The sequence below is a fragment of the Tamandua tetradactyla genome, chromosome 6 (assembly GCF_023851605.1).
Source record: "Tamandua tetradactyla isolate mTamTet1 chromosome 6, mTamTet1.pri, whole genome shotgun sequence".
NCBI lineage: Eukaryota > Metazoa > Chordata > Mammalia > Pilosa > Myrmecophagidae > Tamandua > Tamandua tetradactyla.
The window spans coordinates 163,906,099-163,927,657 of record NC_135332.1 but is presented as its reverse complement, the minus strand read 5'-3'; the positions used below and the strand labels follow the sequence as shown (position 1 = coordinate 163,927,657).

The window sequence follows — 21,559 nt, the reverse complement described above, 5'->3', positions numbered from 1 at the left end:
TCCCAGTATGCTGACTTCCGGCCCTTCTAAATACCTACTGACTTAGGGCACTGACGGTGTCTGTCTCTCTCGGGGTTGTTGTGAATGACCAGAGAGAAAGTGCCAGCAAAGCTGCTATAGAGAGGTTGGTATGTGGTATGAACTCCATTCGTGTTAGCTATTATCAGTATTCCTTATTTACATGCCATTAAAGATGAAAGTAGAATTTGGTCCCAAATGACCTAGAATGTAATCCAAATTTTACCTTTGAATTTCCTAGCTTTAGAACTAATATTCTGCAAATAGTGTTTGGGGGTGTTTGTACCCCTAAGGCAAGATTTTTTTGTGCAATTTTTTAACAAATATGAACAAATACTTATTAACAGATATTCATTGAGTGCTTGCTATGTGACAGTTCCCAGGGATGCAGCAGCAAATGAAATTAACAAGGCCTGTGGCCCTGGCATTTATATTTCAGGGAAAGCTGCATCAAGGCATTTGGTATCTCTTCTGAACCTACCATAATGACACAATAAAGCAAATTATTTGAAAGCAAAACGAAATCCAACCAATCTACAATCTCCCCCTTCTCCCCCACCCCTCAAAAGGGGACCTTGAAATAATATAATGTTGTCTGCAGTTTATACCCAGCCACCATCACCATAGTTTTTGCTTTTAGCTAGTTTAGGGTATAAACTAATATCTCCTTTGTTTGCTGGGTGTGAAAATAAAGGAGGTGTATTGTATGCCTGGCAGGAGCACTAGCTATGTAATTAGACCCATGACATTACTGAGGACACAAAACTCCCTTTAAAAAAATAACTCACTGAATTAGATGGTTCATCTTTGAGATGAATGATGACCACTTTCAAGGATCTGCAGGTAAACAGAAAATTGCATTAAAAGTCCCAGATGCCCAGTTTAGTTTCTGACATTAAGTTGCAAATAAACTGAGCCTAGGCTTCAGCGGAATCATCTGGGGAACTTATAGAGACAATTTACTCAGCAGTATCCTGCTGTGAAAGGAGGAATTCCCTTCTAGAGGAAGAGACCTGGCCCTAGCAGAGCAGTTTATTTCCTATTGGATTTGGCCCTCTTATTTAGCTGCATTTCACTTATGGACACATTAAATACCCTAAGGCAATTTTATATATATATTTTTAAGCACAATGTAAAAGTGGTAGTCCTTCTGGGGGGAGTAAAGAAAGATAGACTTGAGAATCTCTTGCTCTTAAACAATGATTACTCTTAGTAATTATCATTGTCTCTCTCTCTCTTTGAACAGATGACCCGAAAGCCATTGTAGCTAATCTCACGGTAAGTCTTTGCGTCAGTCACCAGGCCACTGGCCTCAAAAACGGCTTTCACAGGGTCACCTCCTGCGTCCAACTCTCCAGTGGGGAGCATTTTCTTCTCTCCCCTGCCATCCTGTGTATTTGTTTCCCTAAAAGTATTCAAAACCTGCAGCCCATGAACAGCTGCAGGTCCCTAATGGCCATGGCAATGATGTGAACTGAGAATTAACGATCCGTTAGACATCGATCCTTCCATTAGAACTGAAAAGTAATCATTCATGGTTAAACAAATCTTTGCTCTCTCTGAAACAGACACGCCCACCGTGGGTGCCCAGTCTGGAATATAGATGTAAAAATCACACGAGCACATAGATCACATAACCCTGAATACAGGGCCTTTACCTTTCCCACCCTTTGACTTGAAGCTGTTGGGAAAGGCCGTGGAGTTTGGGATGCTCTCACTGATGATTTCATGAGTCAGAAATTATCTTAAAAATTCCTAACCTCCCTCCGATAACCTGCCATTTCACACCTCTGGTGAAGTTATTTGTTTTCAGCTTGTATTATTTGATATGGATGTAACAAATTCCATTTATTCACTAACCAACCTTTTGTTTGACTTAAATCCTCCTGCAGCTTTCTAGAGAGGGAGTTTTGAGGACTCTTCCAAGAAATCATTTCATATAAAGTCCAATCTCCATTTATATTTCAGTGTAAAAAACCAGATCAGCACTTTAAGGCTTACATGAAGCAGCACCTCCCCAAGCGTCTGCACTATGCGAACAACAGAAGGATTGAAGACATTCACCTATTGGTGGAGCGCAGGTGGCACGTTGCAAGGTAACAGGGGGACTGACGGTCCCTTTCTCATCTTGACAGCCAACTCTGGTAACCGGAATGCTTTGAAGTCCTTTGCCATCAGAAAGAGGAACAAGGTTAGGGAGAAGGACTCTCAGTTGGAAACCTGTTTCCAAAGATTTTGTACACTGAACAGTTAGAGCTGAGGTGATGCACTTGGCCTGTAGCAATGTTTATAGAGGACTGCAGAAAATGTTAATCTTAGAACCTGTTATTGTGAGTGTATTTTACATTGCCTAAAATAGTTCAGGCATTACAAAAGACTCTCCCACAATTTAGGAAAATAAGTAACTGCTTCGGATATCACACTCACATAGGTAGTGTTCGATATTGAATAGACTTGTCCTTGCTTCTGAGTCTGGTAGAGAAAACTCTGAAGGTGATAACCCCTTCCAGAGAATTAATCATTTTAGGTTTATCCATTTCCATATGCACTTGGAAGCAGCTATCCCCACACCCCATTCATTCCTACTCCAAGCGCAAGGAAAGTGTTGTGAATCAGTCAGTAAGCAATAATTGAACAAACCTTACGTGCATTTTATGTAGGTGATTAATAAGTTACAAGGGAGAATAAGATAATGAGAACATTTTGATCCTTTAGGAACTTGTATCCGTATGGAACACTTGGGAAGCCACCTATAATCTCCTTCTGTAACGTATACCTATCCTTCTGTAACTATGCATGGGAGTACGTAAGTTAGCTATATGGGATTATGAAGAGAGATATATGAAGGCCAGAAATTATTGGAATTATTTGGAATAGACATGGGGAGTCTTCATAAAAAAGGTTACACAGATGAGACTGACATGGCTTGGCTGACAAGGGTCTCTGCAAGGCCTTTTTTGTATGGGGCCACTTGTAAGAGAGGGCAAATCCTACATAGGGCACAGCTGGTAAATTAATCTGAACAAAAGACAGGATTTGAGTGGACATTTAACAACAGGTGATGACAGGTAAGCAACAGCCCTCCCAGAGGTAGATGCTATTATAGACAAAGCCAGGCATTTTAATTAGTTGTAAAATCCTTTTAACTCTTGTATGGGCAAGTTCTGATATGTACATATCTTATCACAAACTGACAATGTTTTTCATAACAGTGGGGTCCCATATTTTATACTTCTTTGGTTACCCCAAAGCACTTGACTTTAGGGCTATCTACCCTGTAGGTACATAGGAAATACCTGTGTCAAGAAACATGTAATATTTTGGAAAGGGGCCATATGACATTGATGCAAAAGGTGTCTTACTATCACAAGAAGGAAGGGCAAATGGTCTTGATGGCTAGAGCCAGTGTTCCATTTTCTATTTCTAAGTAGAGAAACTGTCTATGTGAGACCAAGATTTGGTTAGATATGTTGCTACTACTGGTAAGTTACTACTCAGTTGTATTCTCTAGTTATACTATACTGATAGATAATTTTATATGCGAACATTTTTATAGAATACAGATCTCTGCTGATTAAAAATGAACTGTTTAAAAGTGTCTACTATATGCTTGAGCATTGTGCCTAGTGATGTGTACACAGAAGTGAACCAGACAAACACTGTCCTAGCAATGGAGGTTCTTACAGGCTTGGAGCTGGTTGAGTAAACTGTTTATAGATTCCCATTGATCTGGGTGATGGTCAAAGCCAGAGCATGTGGGAAAATGAACAGCAACATTTTCTCATCATTACGTGGAAGATGCAATTCACATAGAGACAAATATACTGTTAAAAGCCATTTCTTAGAGAGTTTTTGTGCACTAATATTCCTTTTTTCCCAGTGATTTCATGAGAAATCCTGACTGATTTTAGAGTCATTTCGTTGTAGGAAACCTATGGATGTTTATAAGAAGCCATCAGGAAAATGTTTTTTCCAGGGAGACCATGGATTTGATAACAAGGTCAACAGCATGCAGGTATGAGCAATGAACTGTGAATTGAAAACAGGCTTTAGTGATTTGGGGAAGGGATGGGGTGGGGCGGGGCAGGGCAGGGGGAGTGATGTTGGGTGGTATTTGTGAATAGAAGCAGGGTTGGTACTGCACCTTGCAATGCGTAATTGATTGTGTTGTCTTCTCTTTGGGAAGACTGTCTTTGTAGGTTACGGCCCAACATTTAAATACAAGACTAAAGTGCCTCCATTTGAAAATATAGAGCTTTACAATGTTATGTGTGGTAAGTCACTTATTCAATCAAAACTAATAAAACATCTTTAGTTAACATGAACTTTCTCAGTGTCAGAGAGAGAAATGGGGTATCTCTTTTCTGGGACCACCTCCTCCCTTCCACCCCCAGTCATTAAAATGCTATAACTTGACTATTGGTTGGAAGGACAGAATATCATCTCCTTCTAAGGCTTCTTTGTCTTCCTTCAACAGTTGACTAATGGGGGAGTTTTCACAGTGTTGTTCTTGGCAGCCTCTGGCTGGTCCAACATAGCATTACAGTTTGACACTGCTGGTCAGAGACCTGGTGAAGCAAGAGTTCGGCACAGAGCTTTCTCCCACCTCCATCTCTTGACATTGCAGCCCAGTTAAAATTTTGCCAGCATGCATCCTGGCCAGCTGTTTATGTGCTTCTAATTATTTTTCTTCCTTGAGCTTCTAGTTCCTGAATGAGGACAACTTTTCCTATTTAGCAAAGGAGTGCCAGTCTGGTGGTTACAGGGGGAGTCTGCAAGTCGGTTCTTCTGGGTTCTTTTCCCATCTTGGCTGCTAGCTCTTCCCTGCCCTGACTCTCAGCTTAGGCAAGTCACTGTGTGCCCACTTGGCAACTATTCCCTTGCTCTGAAATCAGCCTCTTCATCTAGCAGTGGCACTTCAAGGCACGGGGCCAAAGCCTCCGCTTGCCCCCATGCTTCTGTATGAGGGCAGTAGATGTGTGCCTTCTGCTGGGCACACTCATGACTATTTATTGATTGCAAGTAAGTCTTGTTTTGAAATCTGGGATTTTAAAGGCCCATAGAGATGCAGGAAGGTTGTGCTGCTGATGGCCCCATTTGTCTTCTTGGGTTGTAACCATCACAGACATAGGCAACAGCTAAACAGGGCCCTATTGCTTTACTCTTTTTTTGGGGGGGGGGGGGGTGCAGGGGGCATATCTCTTCCTATTGTCAAGCAATGACCGTGGTTGTATGAGAAAGCTGAGGCAAGACATAGTCAGTCTAGAAGGGGTCAGGAAATAAGAAGGGAGTGTCTGCCATCATAATTGTGTTTCATCCTAATCAGATTTGTTTTCAGAATTTGCAGGCCATGGGAAACTGAATGGTTCTGATTCTTACTGTAGTTTACCATCAAGAAACATTTAAGAAGTACCTGGCCCCTTTTCTATCTTCTTATCAGATCTCCTGGGATTGAAGCCAGTTCCTAATAATGGGACCCATGGAAGTTTGAATCATCTCCTGCGTACTAATACCTTCAGGCCAACCATGCCAGAGGAAGTGACTAGACCCAATTATCCAGGGATTACATTCCTTCAGTCTGATTTTGACCTGGGCTGCACCTGTGATGATAAGGTAGAGCCAAAGGTAGAAATAATCTTCATGTTTATCATGGGGGCACTTGTTGGGTGTAGAGCAATGTTGTCCAATAGCATTCTGTAATGATGAAAATCATCCATTTCCAAGTTGTCCAAAGAGGGTGCCACTAGCCACAAGTGGCTTTTGAGCACTTGCAATGTGGCTAGTGTGGATGAGGAATTGAATTTTTCACTTTGTTTAGTTTAATTGCTTTGAATTTAAGTTGAAAGAGCCACATATTGGGCAGCACAGGAATTGACAATTGGACAGCACAAGAATTGACAATGAAAGGCAAAAGACCGAATTCATGATGCTATTCCCTGGAGTCAGAATTCCAACCCAAATATTTTCTTTTTTTTTCAACCATGGATCATGTATATATTCATTGGGATCCTGAAAGGAGACAGAAGAGGTTTGTAAAGAGTTTTAAAGGACTGCTTCTATTATGGTGAATGAAAGCACTATCTACAAAGGCTGGACAAGTTGAGGGAGGCCACTGGGGATGGCTAGCAGGTTGTCCCTTCTAGGCCTGAAAGGTGGAGGGATGGAGCAGTTGCACAACATGGGAAGAGAGCTCTGTGGGAAGGAACTGTGGTGTTTGGTAAGGGGTTGCTGCTAATCCATTACAAGCAGCCATGGAGGGAAGTGGGGGAGTAAATATACCTGCCTCTCCTTCCTCTAATCTCCCGTGTGTGGCTCCCATTGGTCGAGCCCAGCAGGAAGGCTGAGCTCAAACTTCCTCTTTGATGCAGTCCCTAGAGGGAGGGCAGCATTTCTGGGCAGAGGGCATGGTGTGGAAGATTGCGAAATGGATCTCAGGGGCAAATGGAGACAACCCAGCACAGCATGTTTTGGTCAATTTTGAATATCAAACTACAAATGTTTTGCAATAATTTGCTTATTGAAATATATTGATCAAAGACCTATAAGTTGCCAATCAGCACTCCTGATAAATAGGAAATAACCCACGTTATACTGCTCAATTGATGTGATTCTAGTCTAAAGCAGGGAGATCTGATGTTTCTGCCTGTATGGTCTTATTATGGGTAAATGTGATTTTTTTTTCTATTAGACCTCAGAACAATTGAAAATAGTTGTCCTATTGCCCACCCCCACCCACCCCTGCCCCCGAGCCCTCTTTTTTTTTTTTACCTTCCAGGATTCCTCGGGTCTAGAATTTACAGCTTAGGAGGCTCAGCACTGGAGAAATGCAGTTTGCTCAGTCCTCAGTGATTTTGTTCTCCTTCCTACTTTTTCTTCTGACTAATTACTATAAGACAGGTCATTTGAAAAGGTCACCCTTTGAAAAGGATCCGAGATACAGTTTTAGATGACTCTATTTGTTGTATATTATTTTTGGAATTACCTTTCTTCTGGAGATTAAGAGATCCGTAGGATAATCTTATCTTAAACCATTTTGGAGAAATTCTGGATTGCTTTTATTTTGTCTGTGGGTTTCTCCAAAAGATTATTTTTCTTTTCTTAAACTTTTTGGGCATACTGAAAAGGTGTAGAGACTAATAAAATCAATGTCTCTATGCATACATTGTAAGAAAGCAAACATTAGTTTGCTACAAATTTAGTTGATGCTCCATGGATACCCAACTCCTTCCCATCTTCTCTCTACCCCAGGGGTAACTGGGATCTTGAATATAGTCTGTCTCTATATGTTTACTCCATAGCATGTATCCTTAAATAATACAGAGATTCTTGCATACTGCAAATTTTTGTATAAATGCTATTATACTATATGAATCCTATAATTCTTTCCCCATCATTATCTTTTTGAGATTTATGCATTTTAATACATGAAACTGGAGTTCATTTTTACCACTAATAGTTAGCCATAATAGTTAGACGGTATAAGTGTACTGTCGTGATTTTATTGGTTTTCCTATATGAAAATATTTGATCATTTCCAACATTAGCTCTTAGAAAAAGTGCTGTAATAGCTATTATCGCAAATGTTTTATTGTACACATATGCTAGAGTATCCCTAGGACAGAGTGAGGGGTAGGGTTGCTGAGTTGTTACTTTTCAGCTTTGGAAAAAGTGATTTCATAAATTAGTTTGGGAATTACCTTAGTGGATCTAGGATTAATCCAAAATATTGAGATATTATTCTAATTAATTTGCATATGTCTTCCCAAATAATCATCGTTATCAAGATGGAAGATGGGTACCATGATTATCTCCCATTTTAAGAAAAGGAAACCGAGTCCTGGAGGGATTCAAGGAGGTACACATGGCTTTAGTGCTACTAGGAAGCACTAAAACAGTTAGTTTGAGATAAAATTGTAATCCCTCAATAAGCCCTATACTAACTGATGGAGTTTAGGATCCCCTTTTAAGTTTAGCCAAGGTGCTAAGTAGAGAGAATAGGACAGAAAAGTCAGAACATTTCTCATATGCTTTCTTCTTCTTTTTTCCTCCTTGTCTGGTTTTCGCACGTGAAGAACAAACTGGATGGACTCAACAAACGCCTTCCTATAAAAGGGTATACGGAAGGTAAGGGGTTTATGCAGAAGATAATCAGATACGTTTTGTAGTCTAGGTTTCAAAAATCGAAGAAACTTCTTAAACTTACTTTATAGAGTAGACGCAATGCATTTAAAAATTAGAATTTAGGTTGCAAAGTGATTTTTATATCTGTCTGGTAAAGGCTGCTGGCTAATTACATTTACAGAAAAGCTAGCTGTGTGATAGAAAAATTCAGTTCGATTTTTGCTTCCAATAGCTATTAAAACTATTTTGAAAAAATGTTTGAAAAACAGACATTCTTTCTGTATATGATGGGTCACAAGTTAAGGGAGTGATAGGGATGCTTATAAAGAAATTGTAATCACAGTTATAAATAGCAGCTGGGAGCTGTACTGAAGCTCACCTATGGAGAAAGTCAGTGTGTCTGCTGTGGTCGGGACAGACACACAGAAGGAACAAAACCAGAACCCGAACTCACTCTCATGTATTCAATGATAACAGTCGTGTATTAGTTAACTTTGCCCGCTTACGCTGTGGTGAGGGTATAAAAAACAGCCCCTAAATCCCAGTGATTTTTACCAAGGAAGATGTATTTCTTGCTTACTGTAGGCCCACGTTGGCCCTGCCCATGTCCACTCTTTATTCTGGAGTCCAGGCTGCAGGAGCAAATCCTTTCTAGGACATGCCTTTCTCCTGGCAGGGGGAAAAGAGAAATGGGACTTATGCCTTTTAAGAGCAGAGGGCCTGTGCCACTTCCATTCACAGTTCACTGGCCAAATCCCAGACCAGGGTGATGATAGAACAGAGAGTATCCTTTTCCCATGGGAATGCTGTCCTGCAATTGATAGGCATTTATCGTCCTCTTATAGAAAGACAATTGACTAACTGGGAACCACACGACCTCTAGCTTCTGAATTCAAAGTTCCAGGAAATTGGAGGAAAATAGGAGAGGGAAAGACCCGTAAAATTACTATAGTAGATGGGACAGCAAGTTGTAACAGCAAGGGGGGATGACTAACAAAGTTTTTAAAAAGAAGCTAGAATCAAACACAGCAGTCCCAAGTCATGTAGTAAAGAGCACATGGTCAAATTCTCCTGAGAGCATCACTTTTTGCACAGGATTATAATTCATATTGGTAATTTCAATGTGGTTTTGTAATAAAAAGAGAATTGTATTAACTTTCTGTTTCTGAGGACAAGGGGTTGTTTAGAGTGATTCCCCTCAAGTGGCTAAACTAAGGTAGTTTTATGCTCAAAAGGGTAAGCATTAAGTCAATCAGAAATAAATTATTCCCAGAATTGCGATTAAATATATTTTGATTTGGGGGCATCTTTAAAAGAAATTGTGCATGTACCTTAGACCATCATTTCTCCCTAGCTTCACAAATGGTTGGAAGAACTCTTTTTTTCCTACAGATTTTATTAGCTCACATATGGTTTTGTTTATCATTTGCATGGTTTCCAATCTGATTAAGTAGAAACTGAGGAAGGCAGTATAAGACCTTATTTACTTGACTTATTTTCCCTGTTTACAAAGGTCTACATCGGCCCCCTCCTTCCCTTTCCTGGATCACCACCCTCCCCCTCTCCCCTTTGATCAGAGAACACACAGACCTTTTGGCATAAGTCAATGAACACAGCTTTGAAGATAGGACTTAGTTGGTGGAAGGGTCCGCAAGTCCTTCACAAACTCTACCGGGGATTTGAAATGCTTGACAGCTAGCTTCCAGTGGAATCACAGTGTCATAGTTATCACAGTGTCACCATAATTAGAAAAACTGGAACCTTGCCAGGGTCAGTGGTTTGGATGCTCATGCTTCAGATGGCCAGTCATCAAGGCGGAGAAATAATAATGAGATGTTTCTCTTCTAAAAGTCACCAACGAAATCGTTAGGTATAACAGCATTTAATAGACTCCCATGCTTTTGCTGATTTAAGCTCTAACTAATCATGGTGGTAAAACGTTTCTGTCTGGGGAAAAAAGAATCCCTGCATTTAATTTGTTGGTGGCAGTGTGCTCATGCAACAAAACCGGTCTCAGAGCTCAGCGCCAACAGTAGCCTCAAACTTCGGACCAACGAAACAAGAAGCATCTTCTCAGAGGATCACTCACTCAGGGCTGGAGGGAGCTGAGTCAGTGAGTGACCTCACCCTTCCATTGCTGTGCTTGGAACTGAACATAAGTGACTATTTAAAGATAATTCCCTGAAGCTTATGTACTTTCATGGAAACGGACCCTCGTGGATTCGTTCAGTATACTTTCATTCAGTGGTTACTCTGAGCTGCAAACTGGTTTCTCTGAGAACTTTCTGGTTCTGCCAGCTACATCATTGATAGCATGCAGTATATGGCTTTAAAACAATGGTATAAAATAGGAAGAGAAGGTCACAGTGGCACTTGGCCTGAGTCATGGCCATGTGGGATGGCCTTTAGTGATAAGAGAGACTTAACACCTATTTATATAGCATTGCCTTACTATGTTCAAAGCATTTCCTTGTTTAGATTCTAGAATACATATAAACCTCAGTATTATCTCTCTGTATCTGTGTCTTTATCTGTCGCTATGTCTTTATTTTTCTTGGTCTTCGTGTTTCTTTAAGGGTCCCCTCTCAGTCATTGCTTCAGCTGCAAAGCGTTCAAGGCTTTATAATGTTTCCCGGGTCTGAAGCCAGCCTCTCATTGCAAATATTCACTGTCTGCTCCAGTAGCATGAGCCTTGGGAGTGCGAGTCACTGTGTGGGTATGTGTGCACGCGTTATGTTCAGAATAATTACTTCCCCTTTCTGGATACCTATGGATATGTACTGAGGCTTCTGAAGCACTTTGTAAACCTAAAGCCCTACACAAATGCAAACTTGTATCATTTTTATTACCAGTTTTTTTCTAAACACAGATGTAGAGTGCAGAGGTTTAAAGAAGAAACCATGTGCTGTGCACATTCCGTTTGTAACATTCATCTATGGCTGCTTGAATGTGATAGGCCATCAGAATCATGGATACATCTGTGCAAAACAGATGTGCAAAAGCTGTATATTCCATGTTGGCAAAACAACTCAAGGAATATTTCAGGAAATAAGAGAGAGGTATAGTAGATTAATATTAGGGAATATTTTGCTATAAATATTTAAACTTACAGAATAAAGTTCATCATTAAAATTAAGAGGAAGAAAATATAATTTTGAACAATAACCTAAATTGCTTACTAAAATATATTTAGATAGGTGTTGAACTGCAGATTCTAATGGCACGACTGTTGTTTCTGGCTCATATGTCCCTATGGTAACAGTAGACTATATACAATGAAAACTCATGGAAACATTGAATTGAATAAATGAACAAATGAATGGATAGAGTGGAAGTTATTAAATCTCTCATAAAAAAGCAATTCAGGCATTTTAGCCAGCTGTAATTTTCCCTGTAAAAGTAATCCACCATTTATTTTCCTCTTAGTCTTCCTTCACGGTACATTGTTACAAAAAGTGTTTAGATTGTTAGGGTAGCACTTATCTTTATGAAAAATGAATTAAAAATTAATACCTATATACGTTTGGTCCTTTGTCACATGCAATGAGAAGTAAATTTGGACAGAAAAATGAGTTTAACTCTGGGAATTCCTTGTTACCTTGAAAGCAAAGTCTTGACTATGGCTACAGAAATAATCTCCTTTGTAGACTTTTTAAATTCTGAAGTGTTTTTCACTTTTATTATTTCATTGCAGATGCTAGTTATGCTAAAGAAAGAAGGAGATGTGCTTGTAGTATTGTGTGTGTGTGTGTGTGTATTTTGGGCGAAGATTTGGAAGAAATCATATAGTACAATTATGTATGACACAGTAGGATTCAAGATGAATTTGATGAAATTGGAAAACTGACTTTTACCTTTGCCTATCAATATTCTTTGCTGATATTGAAGTCAAGCATATGCCCTTTCCCAAAATCTTACACCTGCTAAAATCAAGAATGAATGAAATGATTTACGTATTTTGTCTCTAAACACTCAATGCCACAGTGAGGTCGGCTTGAGGAGGTTAGATTTCAGAGTCACAGAGCTATAGAGAGCTGAGCTGAGATTGACTTCAGGTCTGTTTGACTCTCAAGTCCATGTGCTTTCCTCCTAAAATGCGGCTGCTTCTAAGGGTTGGAACAAAGAAAACATCCCTCAAACAGGATCTGGGTACCCATCAGGTTTGGAAGTTGTTTCTGAAGTCCTGGATACCTTGAGGCATCCCAGTGTCCCCGTCAGCTTCTCAGCAGGCATTCCTTCAGGATAGCTGGTGCCCAGGACGAGTTGCAACCTGATTCCAGTCCTCCCTCCACTCGTGTATCCCAGCAGTCAGCATCCAAGCGAAGTGCCCCAAAGAATAAGGAGCAGAATCATGGACCAGGCCTGCTGGAGGCATAGATTCTCGGCACTGCTATGCAGCTGAATAATCTCTTGAACAAATTTTAAAATTTCCTGCAGTTTTTTCCTACAGCTCCTTCATCAGTAAAATAGAAATGATACTGATAATCTGCCCAGTCTGTTTCTGAGGGTTCTATTAAGCAGATACTATATAGAAAATCAGAGGGTCGTAAAGAACTATAATTTTTTTAAAAAAGCAATCATTCTTTTATTTCGCTGATTTTTATTGTACTTACTATACACAAGGCACTGTGGTAGATAGTTTGGATACAACAGTGAACAAGACAAATATAATCCCTGCCATTATAAAGTTATTATAAGGCCAGTTAAAGAATTACAACATGGTTTTAATGATTGAGGAAAAAAAGGATAGAGGCATCTAACCTAATCCCAGAGGGGATGGAAATGGCAGTGAATGGCAAAGTAGGGGAAATGACACAGGGAAAGGAAAGATCTTGAATAGAAATTCTGTGGTAAAATTTAAGAGCACATCATTGTGGGAGTGAACATTTTAAAAAAATAAGGAAGAGAGATTTTCATGTGGGTCTGAAGTCAGACGGCTAATCTGTGGGAATATGAACCAGGAAGCCAAGGAGGGAAAAGGAACACCAACTCAAAGCCGGATGACCAAATTTTGGAAGACTTTAAAAAAGACCGAGTACTGGGGAAGTCCACACCACTTAAAAAGATTTGCCTCATGGTAGTTTGCCAAATGTGGTATCTGGAGGAGAACTTTGGCCTGTAACAAAAGTGCCAGAGACACTATTGTAAACAGGGAATCAGGATGTGGAGTGAAAGCTCTGTCTGGAATTCCATGGAGTAGGAACCCAGCCTGGGAAGGAAATGAGACTATCCTAGATCCACATCAAGAAATCACGACAAATATGTTTCAAAAGCAGAGGCTCTGAGGCGGGTCTCCAGAGTTGCTGGTCTTCGAAACAAAGAGCTCAAGCACATGTTCAGAGAGCATTCAAGTATGCTTCTGCTTAGCTAAGCAGAAGTGCAGATGATGGCTTGTCCCAGATGTCACAGGATAGCAGAGTCAGGCTTTGAATAAGAACCTCGGATTCTTTGAAACTCTGATACGCTTCAAAAATCAAATCTAAATCTTGATTCTGGACCATAAAGTTTGTGTTTCTGGCTGCAAAGATGATTTCACCTCTTTCTTTGACAAAGCAATTATTATGCTTCAGAAAGACCTAAGTGGAGTCTTTGGTCAGGGCGGACCTTGGTCGGATGTTAGGGGGCTGTCAGAACCACCGCATTTTTCTTCATGCCAATTATGTCCAGTAATAATTGAGAAATGGTCATTTAGATAATGACAGTCTTGTGGTCCAGCTATGTGCCAAAAAATTGCAGTTGCAACAATAGCTTGGGAGCTAGGAAGTCCAGATTTTGGAGGAAATTTGAGTGTATAAATGCAGAATAGAAGAGCGAGCAGAAATAAAGAAGCTTGATTGGGGAAATCATCCAGGAGAAAGTGAATCTTAAGATGCTCTCCTCCTCCATCCCCCCTTCTCTTTCTGCCATCTCTTCCAGGTAAGCTGAATTAGGTAAACATCTTATTTGTCATCTTCTTTTGGTAACAATTCTGCCAGGCCAACAAGCATAAACCAGGATGTAGGGCCACTCTGGCTTAACCTCAGATGTTCTTTAAGTGCCATCTCACCTCCATCAGCAGCATGTGCCATCTTCTGTGTTTCCGTAACTATTGATGTCACTGATAACAGTAGATTCCATATTGCATCTTAGTTTATTTGTACCCTGTGTGTCTCGCCCACTGAACTGTGAGGTCCTGAAGAATAAGAGCTCTGTTTTGTCCCTTTGCAGTATCTTCAGTCTGTAGTCCAAAGCCTGACATAAAGAAGGTACTCAGTAAATGTTGGATGAGTGGGAGGATACATTAGTGAATAAATAGGAAAGGAGTAGGTGATAAGATTGGTAGAGAAGCTGGAGAGGTTATTCCTGGCAAAGATAAAGGGAGTAATGTATATAGCAGCATAGATTTGCCAATCATGGTGTTGCCCATATATCAGGTTTAGTGAACAGAGGGCTGTGCTGGGGAGTGTGGAGGAAGGAGAAGGACTGCAGGAGCAGCCAGAGTCTTGGGGCTCGTAGATTGTCCAACCAGGTTCTTTGGTGGCTGCTCTAAGCAGGTGTGCTGCTGCTTGGAGAAATATGGCTTTTTCGTTTTTTGATCAACGGAATAGACAGGACGCTATGTTTGCATCTGAGTTTGGAGGAACGTGTTTGGTGATCATTAAAACTTGAATAATAGAATAGCTTCTCAAAGCATCTTGATAACCTCTGCTTCCAGCTGAAACCAGAAAATTCAGAGGCAGCAAAAATGAAGACAAAGAAAGCGTTAATGGAAATGTTGAGCCTAGAAAAGGTTTGGTTTGAGTTTTGAAGGAAAGTCTGGGTTGGTTAACTACCCTCAAGTACTAATGTCATGATTTGCTGGCTTCTTTTGGTTGGTGTTGTCCATCTATATTTTATTCACATAATACCATATTATGTGCTAATTCTTAGGGCTGGGTTCCCAAATTTGGCAGCCTAAACAAGGCTTCTACATTTACTGCAATGCTGAAAAAGCTAAAATACCCAGAGCAGGCTTGTGCTATAACAGCATGGGCCCTTTTGCCTCAAATCAGCAGTTCTACTTGGGAGGGTTTTCCAAAGTATTCTACAAAAGTGTTTTCCTGATTACTTACATAGAATGGTAACATTTTAACTAAAGCAACATGTATATATAACTTAATAAGTGATTGCCAGAATTGCCTTTCTCTAATAGAAATAATGAGCGAATATATTTTATCACATAGGGAATTGGTGACTTGCCTAAGCCTCAATCTCCAAATATTTTGGTCTTTCAGACCACAATTTCCAAGGCTTTCAGACAATTCTGACTTTGACCCATCCAAAATGGGCAAAACAAGCTCAGGTATTTATACTAAGTTTACATCTCTTCTTCCTCAAACAGTAAGGAGTCAGACCTTTCTTCCTAAGAAGAGGGAGTTCTTTGGTAACTGATGACATTTCTGCTTGTGTATTTAAAGGACCCTTCTTGAATGCCCACTTATTTTATCTATACATGTTCCTTTAAATTCTTACCTAAGGAATATTTCCCCAGGTGTCAAAGCTGCTTACTTTAAATGCTCATTTACTACTCACATTTTGTGCTCAAATAACGCATATTTGAGTTGCAGTTTGCAAGTAATGATCAAAGACAGCCTACCTCTTAATTAAATCACTGGTTAATTTGATGAGCCTCTCTAGGGTCCAATGAATGAATTTTACAAAAATTCAGTACTATTGCGTTTCTATTCAGTTGAATCATTTCAAAATTTATTATGTAATGTTTCCTTCTATGTATCTTAAATTTTTAAACAACTAAAAAAAAGCATCAAGATAAATATGGCTTATTTTTTGGCATGCGCAGGCACAGGGAATCGAACCCAGGTCTCTGGCATGGCAGGTAAGAATTCTGCCGTGAATCACCATTGCACTGCCTGAAATAGGGCATTTTTGTTATAGTTTTGCTAACTCTAAATTTGACCTATGCTTAGGTGATCAGAAAAGCTACAAAAGGAACAGGACAACTCATTTGATTAAGGGGAAGGCACTACATCATTAATAAATAAGCAAACAAAATTTGGACAACTGACTCTTTCCTAATATTTCTTTAATGTTCCAGATAAAGTTTAATATATAATTAATGCAGTTTATTTTTTCTTTCCTAGAGAGACATCACCTGTACGGACGACCTGCAGTGCTTTACCGAACTAGATATGATATCTTGTATCATGCTGATTTTGAAAGTGGCTATAGTGAACTACTCCTAATGCCACTGTGGACATCATACACTGTTTCCAAACAGGTTATTGAGAAAATGGGGTCTAATTATCATTTCATCATGTTCCTTGCATAAATATAATGGTTGCTTGATTAATATAATTTTTCTTAGGAAAAAAATTTCCAGAAGAAATCCTATGTTGGATCTATTATAGGATACTTTGAACTTGACCTTATGCAATGTTAAAATATCTCCATGATACTGAAGGAAGCATATTAATTCTTTTAGTTTCTTTTACTCTGCTGAAGTCACTGCCCAATAGTTACAAAAGTCCCCAAGATTTGTTTTTCTTTTCAATAAAGGCTTGCTATTGTTGGGTTCCAATGAGGATAGGTATGTTCTACCAGGAATTTTAAAGTTATTTGGCATTTGAGGTATATTTTAAATTTCTGAATACAAATGAAGAGACTATTTCTATTGTGAAAAACTGGGCATTTTGCTAATTTGTACTATGTGATCACAGGCCTGCATTTTTGTAGGGGAAATGTCCAGATTATTTCTTTGCATAATCGCTTTAAACTGCGTTCCGGGGAGTCCAATTCATTATTTCAAGAATGGGATGTTTGCTTTATATTCTGCATCTTTTATTGTTTTAAGATGTTCAAAGGGCTCTGCTGCTTAAAAAAAAAATAAGTCTGAAAAATTATGCTTATCGTATATAAAACTGAGGGTGTTTTAAGGCATCTGATATGAGCTTACTAAAAAGCTCGAGGGCTTGATTTGGGCTGCTCACGAGAGAGCAGTGTAGCCACGTATTTCCCTACTGGCAGGGCCTTGCCTCGGAGCTGGGGGTCCTGAGCGCCTTTCCCTCCCTGCAGGCTGAGGTCTCTGGCATTCCTGAAAACCTGGCCTCGTGCGTCCGCCCCGATGTCCGTGTTTCTCCACTTTTCAGTCAGAGCTGCTTGGCCTACAAAAATGACAAACAGATGTCCTACGGATTCCTCTTTCCTCCTTGTAAGTTCTAGAGTGTCAGGGTGTGGCAACTCGGCGGGGGGTGGGATGCTATTTTTGTGAAGCCCTGGTGTGTGAAACTTTTTTGGAAGTTGGGATTTCGGTGGCCCAGGCTTTCTTTTGGAGAGGACTCTCAAGAGATTCCAGACCCAAACTTCTGTGGAAGCCTTCCGAATTTGGCCAGAAAAGAGACCATCTTCAAAAATCCTGTTCTTCAGGGCAGTTTGGAAGTATGAAGGAAATTGCTTGGTCCTTCCTCTCATCATTAATGAGAATCTGAAAGTGAAATAAGGACTCATTATGTTATGAGTCCTTTAAATAATACTGTAGAGGTAATCACTCAGAAAGAGGCAGAGTCCTTTAATTATGCCTCGTTGCCTTGATGGCAATTTTCAAGTCTAAAAATTGCTCAACTGGAGGCAGTGAATTCTTATACATAACACGCAGTAGACTCAAGAACCAAACAGGAAGAAAAAGCATTGTGAAAATTTATATGAGAGAGAACTACTGAGTAAAGAAAAGAGATGATGAGGGGGTGGGGAGTAGAAAATGCTGTTAAAGGAGGTAATGAATAGGAATAAGAAGTGGGTTCATTCACTTCATCTGTTTGGATCATTTTGGGTGCCTTCTTGCATATTGGTGTGGATTTTGGTACCTACCATTCACTATTGGTTTTTCTAATGCTTAGATCTGAGCTCTTCTCCAGAAGCTAAATATGATGCATTCTTTATAACCAACATGGTTCCAATGTACCCTGCTTTCAAACGTAAGTCCAAAATCTACCTAATAAACTATCATTTATGAAAATAAACACTTCTGAATTTACCATTTACCTTTTCTCTTTCTATATGAATTTTAATAATGCCTTTCATGTGTTTAGCCTTTATAATTTAAGGCCTTTTATGTAAATTCTCCACTGTTGATCTATAGTATGAATCTGTAGTTTACCCTTTGTAGTTTACCTGTAGAAAGTTTACCCTTTGTTTATAATTAAGAAATTGAAGTCTCAAGAGGTCACACAGGTCATAAATGGTACAAACTGAAGTAAACCAAGTTTGTGTTTTCCTTCTAATCTGGTTTTCTTTCTTTTTCTATGCTTATTATTTGATGGTCAGAAAGCATCTTTTCGGTATTTTGAAAGCCACTGATGTTTAACAATGTTAATATTTGTTTATTGCACATTACAGTAAAAGCCAGTAGCACCTCTTTCTTTGGGGGTGGTGATGCATTCTGGATGTTGACCCTGAAACTCAGCAAGAGCCTAAAAGGTCTCTGAATCACCAGCGTGTCAAATTCAGATGGTTTTAGGGCTGTGCAAATTATGGTCTTAATGTCTTCGAACGTTTGTAATTTCTTTTTACATAATATAAATATTTGTGAATGATAATGATACTGTGAATGGCTGGGCACATGGAGTCCTTGCCCTGGCATGGGATCACTCTATGATCATAGAAATGCCATTTAACTTCTCATCTGTAAAAGTAAGAAGTTTGGTTGTTAGGCTGCTACAGTGTATAAGGATTTGTAGTTTAACTGAATCTAAAGAATCTTAACAGTAGTCTAAAGAATCCATTTTTAAAGTCTGATAGAAGAGTTCCTTTACCCACCCACCCATATATCCTTTCATCCATCCATATATTCAAAGATAGAGAAAACATCATGGAATAGCTTTTACCTCCATGTAGTTCATTTACAGTGAGGAATACCATATGCTAGTGAGAAAAAATAGGAAAAGGAAGCAAATCTGCCTAACTCCTCTCAACAGAGGAGGATTGGGCCATGCTATAAGGCTCTCAGGACTGATCTAAAATCTCAAAGAGAGACCAGTGGTTGTAGAGTGTCGCCTACAGTGGCGGGTCTCCCCAATTTGACATCATTGGTGAGATGACCCAAATAACGTTTATTTGGTGACCTAGTTAGTAAATGAAGCCTTATTCAAAGGTAGAATCCATTGCTTATGTGTGAAATTTTAAATTATACTTTTAAAAGGTTTCTTAGTTTGTTCTCAGAACCAATTGAGGAACATTTCAGAAATTCACATAGATACAATGATCACAATATTACATGGAATACAGCTTCATTTAATTCCATAAACCAGGGTTTACTGGGTTTCCTTATTCTTTATTGATGTGTTTTTGACCAAGCAGTAATAGAGGCACCACCCTGAGGCTGGCGTGGCAAAGGACTTTCACAGAGGGTTTGCTGTTCTTTACCAGGGGAATGGTTTTTTCACATGCCACATTTCTGTGGGTTTGGCCTTTTGACTGTTCTTATTGTAATTTCTTTCCCTCTCTGCATCTCCATTTTTTATGCCCAATTTAACATTTGAACTCTGCTCCCACTATATCCTTTTTTTTTTCTTTACTGAAAATAATTATCTAAGGTATTTTGGCTGGGGTGGGCTGCTCTGCCATTCTCAGAGTTGAGTATCGACGGTACAAAGAGCAGGAGAAGCACAATGAGAAAAATGGTCAAGTACATTTTAATAAATAGAGGTAAGAAGTGACATTGGCCTGAAACGCACAATCCCCAGTAGCGTCCAATGTGGTGAGTTGAACCTAATGTTTCAGAACCAACTCATTTCCTTATTTTACTTTTTTTACCCCCTTTTCCCCTTCTGCTCCTCTCTTGCCCTTCTCATGGCCATAAGATAAATTGGAATTAGGGTAGACAAAGAAATGTGACTGAGGAGGTATCATTTAAGTTGAGACATGAATAATGGGGAGAAGTCAGACATGCACAGATCAGAGAATTAGTATTCCAGGCCAAAGGAAGAACAAATACAAAGTTTTGACTGGAACAAGTTTAGCAAAGTTGAGGGATAGGAAGAAAGCTATGTAGCTAGAGTAGAAGGAGCAAAGGAGAAGTAAGTAAAGTCAGGGAGGTAGGCAGGGGCCATGGTAGGGAGTTGCGATTTTATTCTAATTATAATGATAAATTAACTGGAGTATTAGAAATGGAGGTGTGTAGGCGAATGTAATATCTGATTTGTGGCACAAAAGGATCCTTTTGGCCACTGGATTAAAGAATGGGCTGTAGGGCAGGAAGAGAGCCCAGGAAGTAGCCATTTGTGGAAGTTCAGTGAAGAGGATGTAACTCAAAGGCGGAGGCTGTGAACATTGTGAGAAGTGGTCTGATTTGGGACAGTTGGAATGCATTTGGGAGTAACACTGACAGCACTTGTTCACATAGATATGAAGTCAGGAAGAATTCAGGGATGACTTCTAGGATTTTCGCTAGAACAAAAGTGAGTGTAGTCAACTGTAATGAAGAAGCCTAGGGTTGTAGCAGCATCGGGAAGGAAAACAAATTGGGTAATTTGGTTTGACACGGCTATGTGGTCACTCAGTAGATCATGACATGGGTGGTAGGATAACATGTCGGGAGCTTTGTGGAAAGGACACAGCTAGGGACATGGACTTGGGAACTAGCATATGGATAAGATCATGAAGGATGAGAAGGTAGAGCCAGGCCTATTTTCTTCAATTCTCAGGAGCACCATACTTCCTGTACTGTCCCCTCTCCTAGAATATTCTGTTTGTACCTCTTTGCCTACAATACAGTTACTTTTACTTCAGATCTCAGCTCAGTAACCACTTCATCTGGGAATCCTTCCCTGACTTTCTGGACTGTATTAACCCCCCACTCTTCCACTGCTCCTAGCTTACTATCTTTTCTTTTGCTGGTTCATAAATGATGCACACACAGATAGTTTTAGGGTCAATTTTCCTTTGGAACCACAGTAGCTCTTCCTTCTCTTGGCTTGTAACATACGGCTTATAGAATGCATCCTAGAGGGGATTTGGCCATACATAGCAAGGAGATTTTTCATGAGAAATTGATTTTATCTCTGCACAGGAATCTGGAATTATTTCCAAAGGGTATTGGTGAAGAAATATGCTTTGGAAAGAAATGGAGTTAATGTGATAAGTGGACCGATTTTTGACTATGATTATGATGGCTTACATGACACTCAGGAAAAAATCAAACAGTAAGTTTTTCATTCCCACTCAGTGTGAATTTTCAAATTTCAAGATTTTCCTCAAGGCTGTTTCTTAAGTATTCATATGCTAAGGAAGAGCTGCTATCCTTTAAATCTTTTGTTCTGCAAATTTCTTTGTGTGTTCTTCAGTTCTTTTGGACCTTTGATTCAAACATGCCCTTGGTGGTTGGAATGGAGTTGAGTTTTGTGTAACTGAATGCATTTTTCCATTCTGTGAAAAAAAAAATATCAAA

The 21,559-nt window shown here is 39.6% G+C and overlaps 1 protein-coding gene across 5 annotated transcripts in view; it reads left to right on the top strand.

Annotated features, from left to right (window-relative positions):
- Positions 1 to 21,559, top strand: part of ENPP2 (ectonucleotide pyrophosphatase/phosphodiesterase 2) — a 108,810-nt gene that overhangs the window by 80,796 nt on the left and 6,455 nt on the right. For 2 of the 5 annotated variants that reach the window (XM_077167546.1, XM_077167542.1), the window contains exons 14-24: positions 1,265 to 1,296; positions 1,987 to 2,114; positions 3,946 to 4,033; positions 4,205 to 4,292; positions 5,459 to 5,643; positions 8,091 to 8,142; positions 14,834 to 14,908; positions 16,260 to 16,396; positions 17,191 to 17,326; positions 18,012 to 18,089; positions 21,182 to 21,314. In XM_077167546.1, the coding sequence (XP_077023661.1) occupies positions 1,265 to 1,296; positions 1,987 to 2,114; positions 3,946 to 4,033; positions 4,205 to 4,292; positions 5,459 to 5,643; positions 8,091 to 8,142; positions 14,834 to 14,908; positions 16,260 to 16,396; positions 17,191 to 17,326; positions 18,012 to 18,089; positions 21,182 to 21,314 (1,132 nt within the window). The remainder of the gene's footprint in view (positions 1 to 1,264; positions 1,297 to 1,986; positions 2,115 to 3,945; positions 4,034 to 4,204; positions 4,293 to 5,458; positions 5,644 to 8,090; positions 8,143 to 14,833; positions 14,909 to 16,259; positions 16,397 to 17,190; positions 17,327 to 18,011; positions 18,090 to 21,181; positions 21,315 to 21,559) is intronic. The other 3 variants (XM_077167543.1, XM_077167545.1, XM_077167544.1) reach the window with 3 other exon arrangements.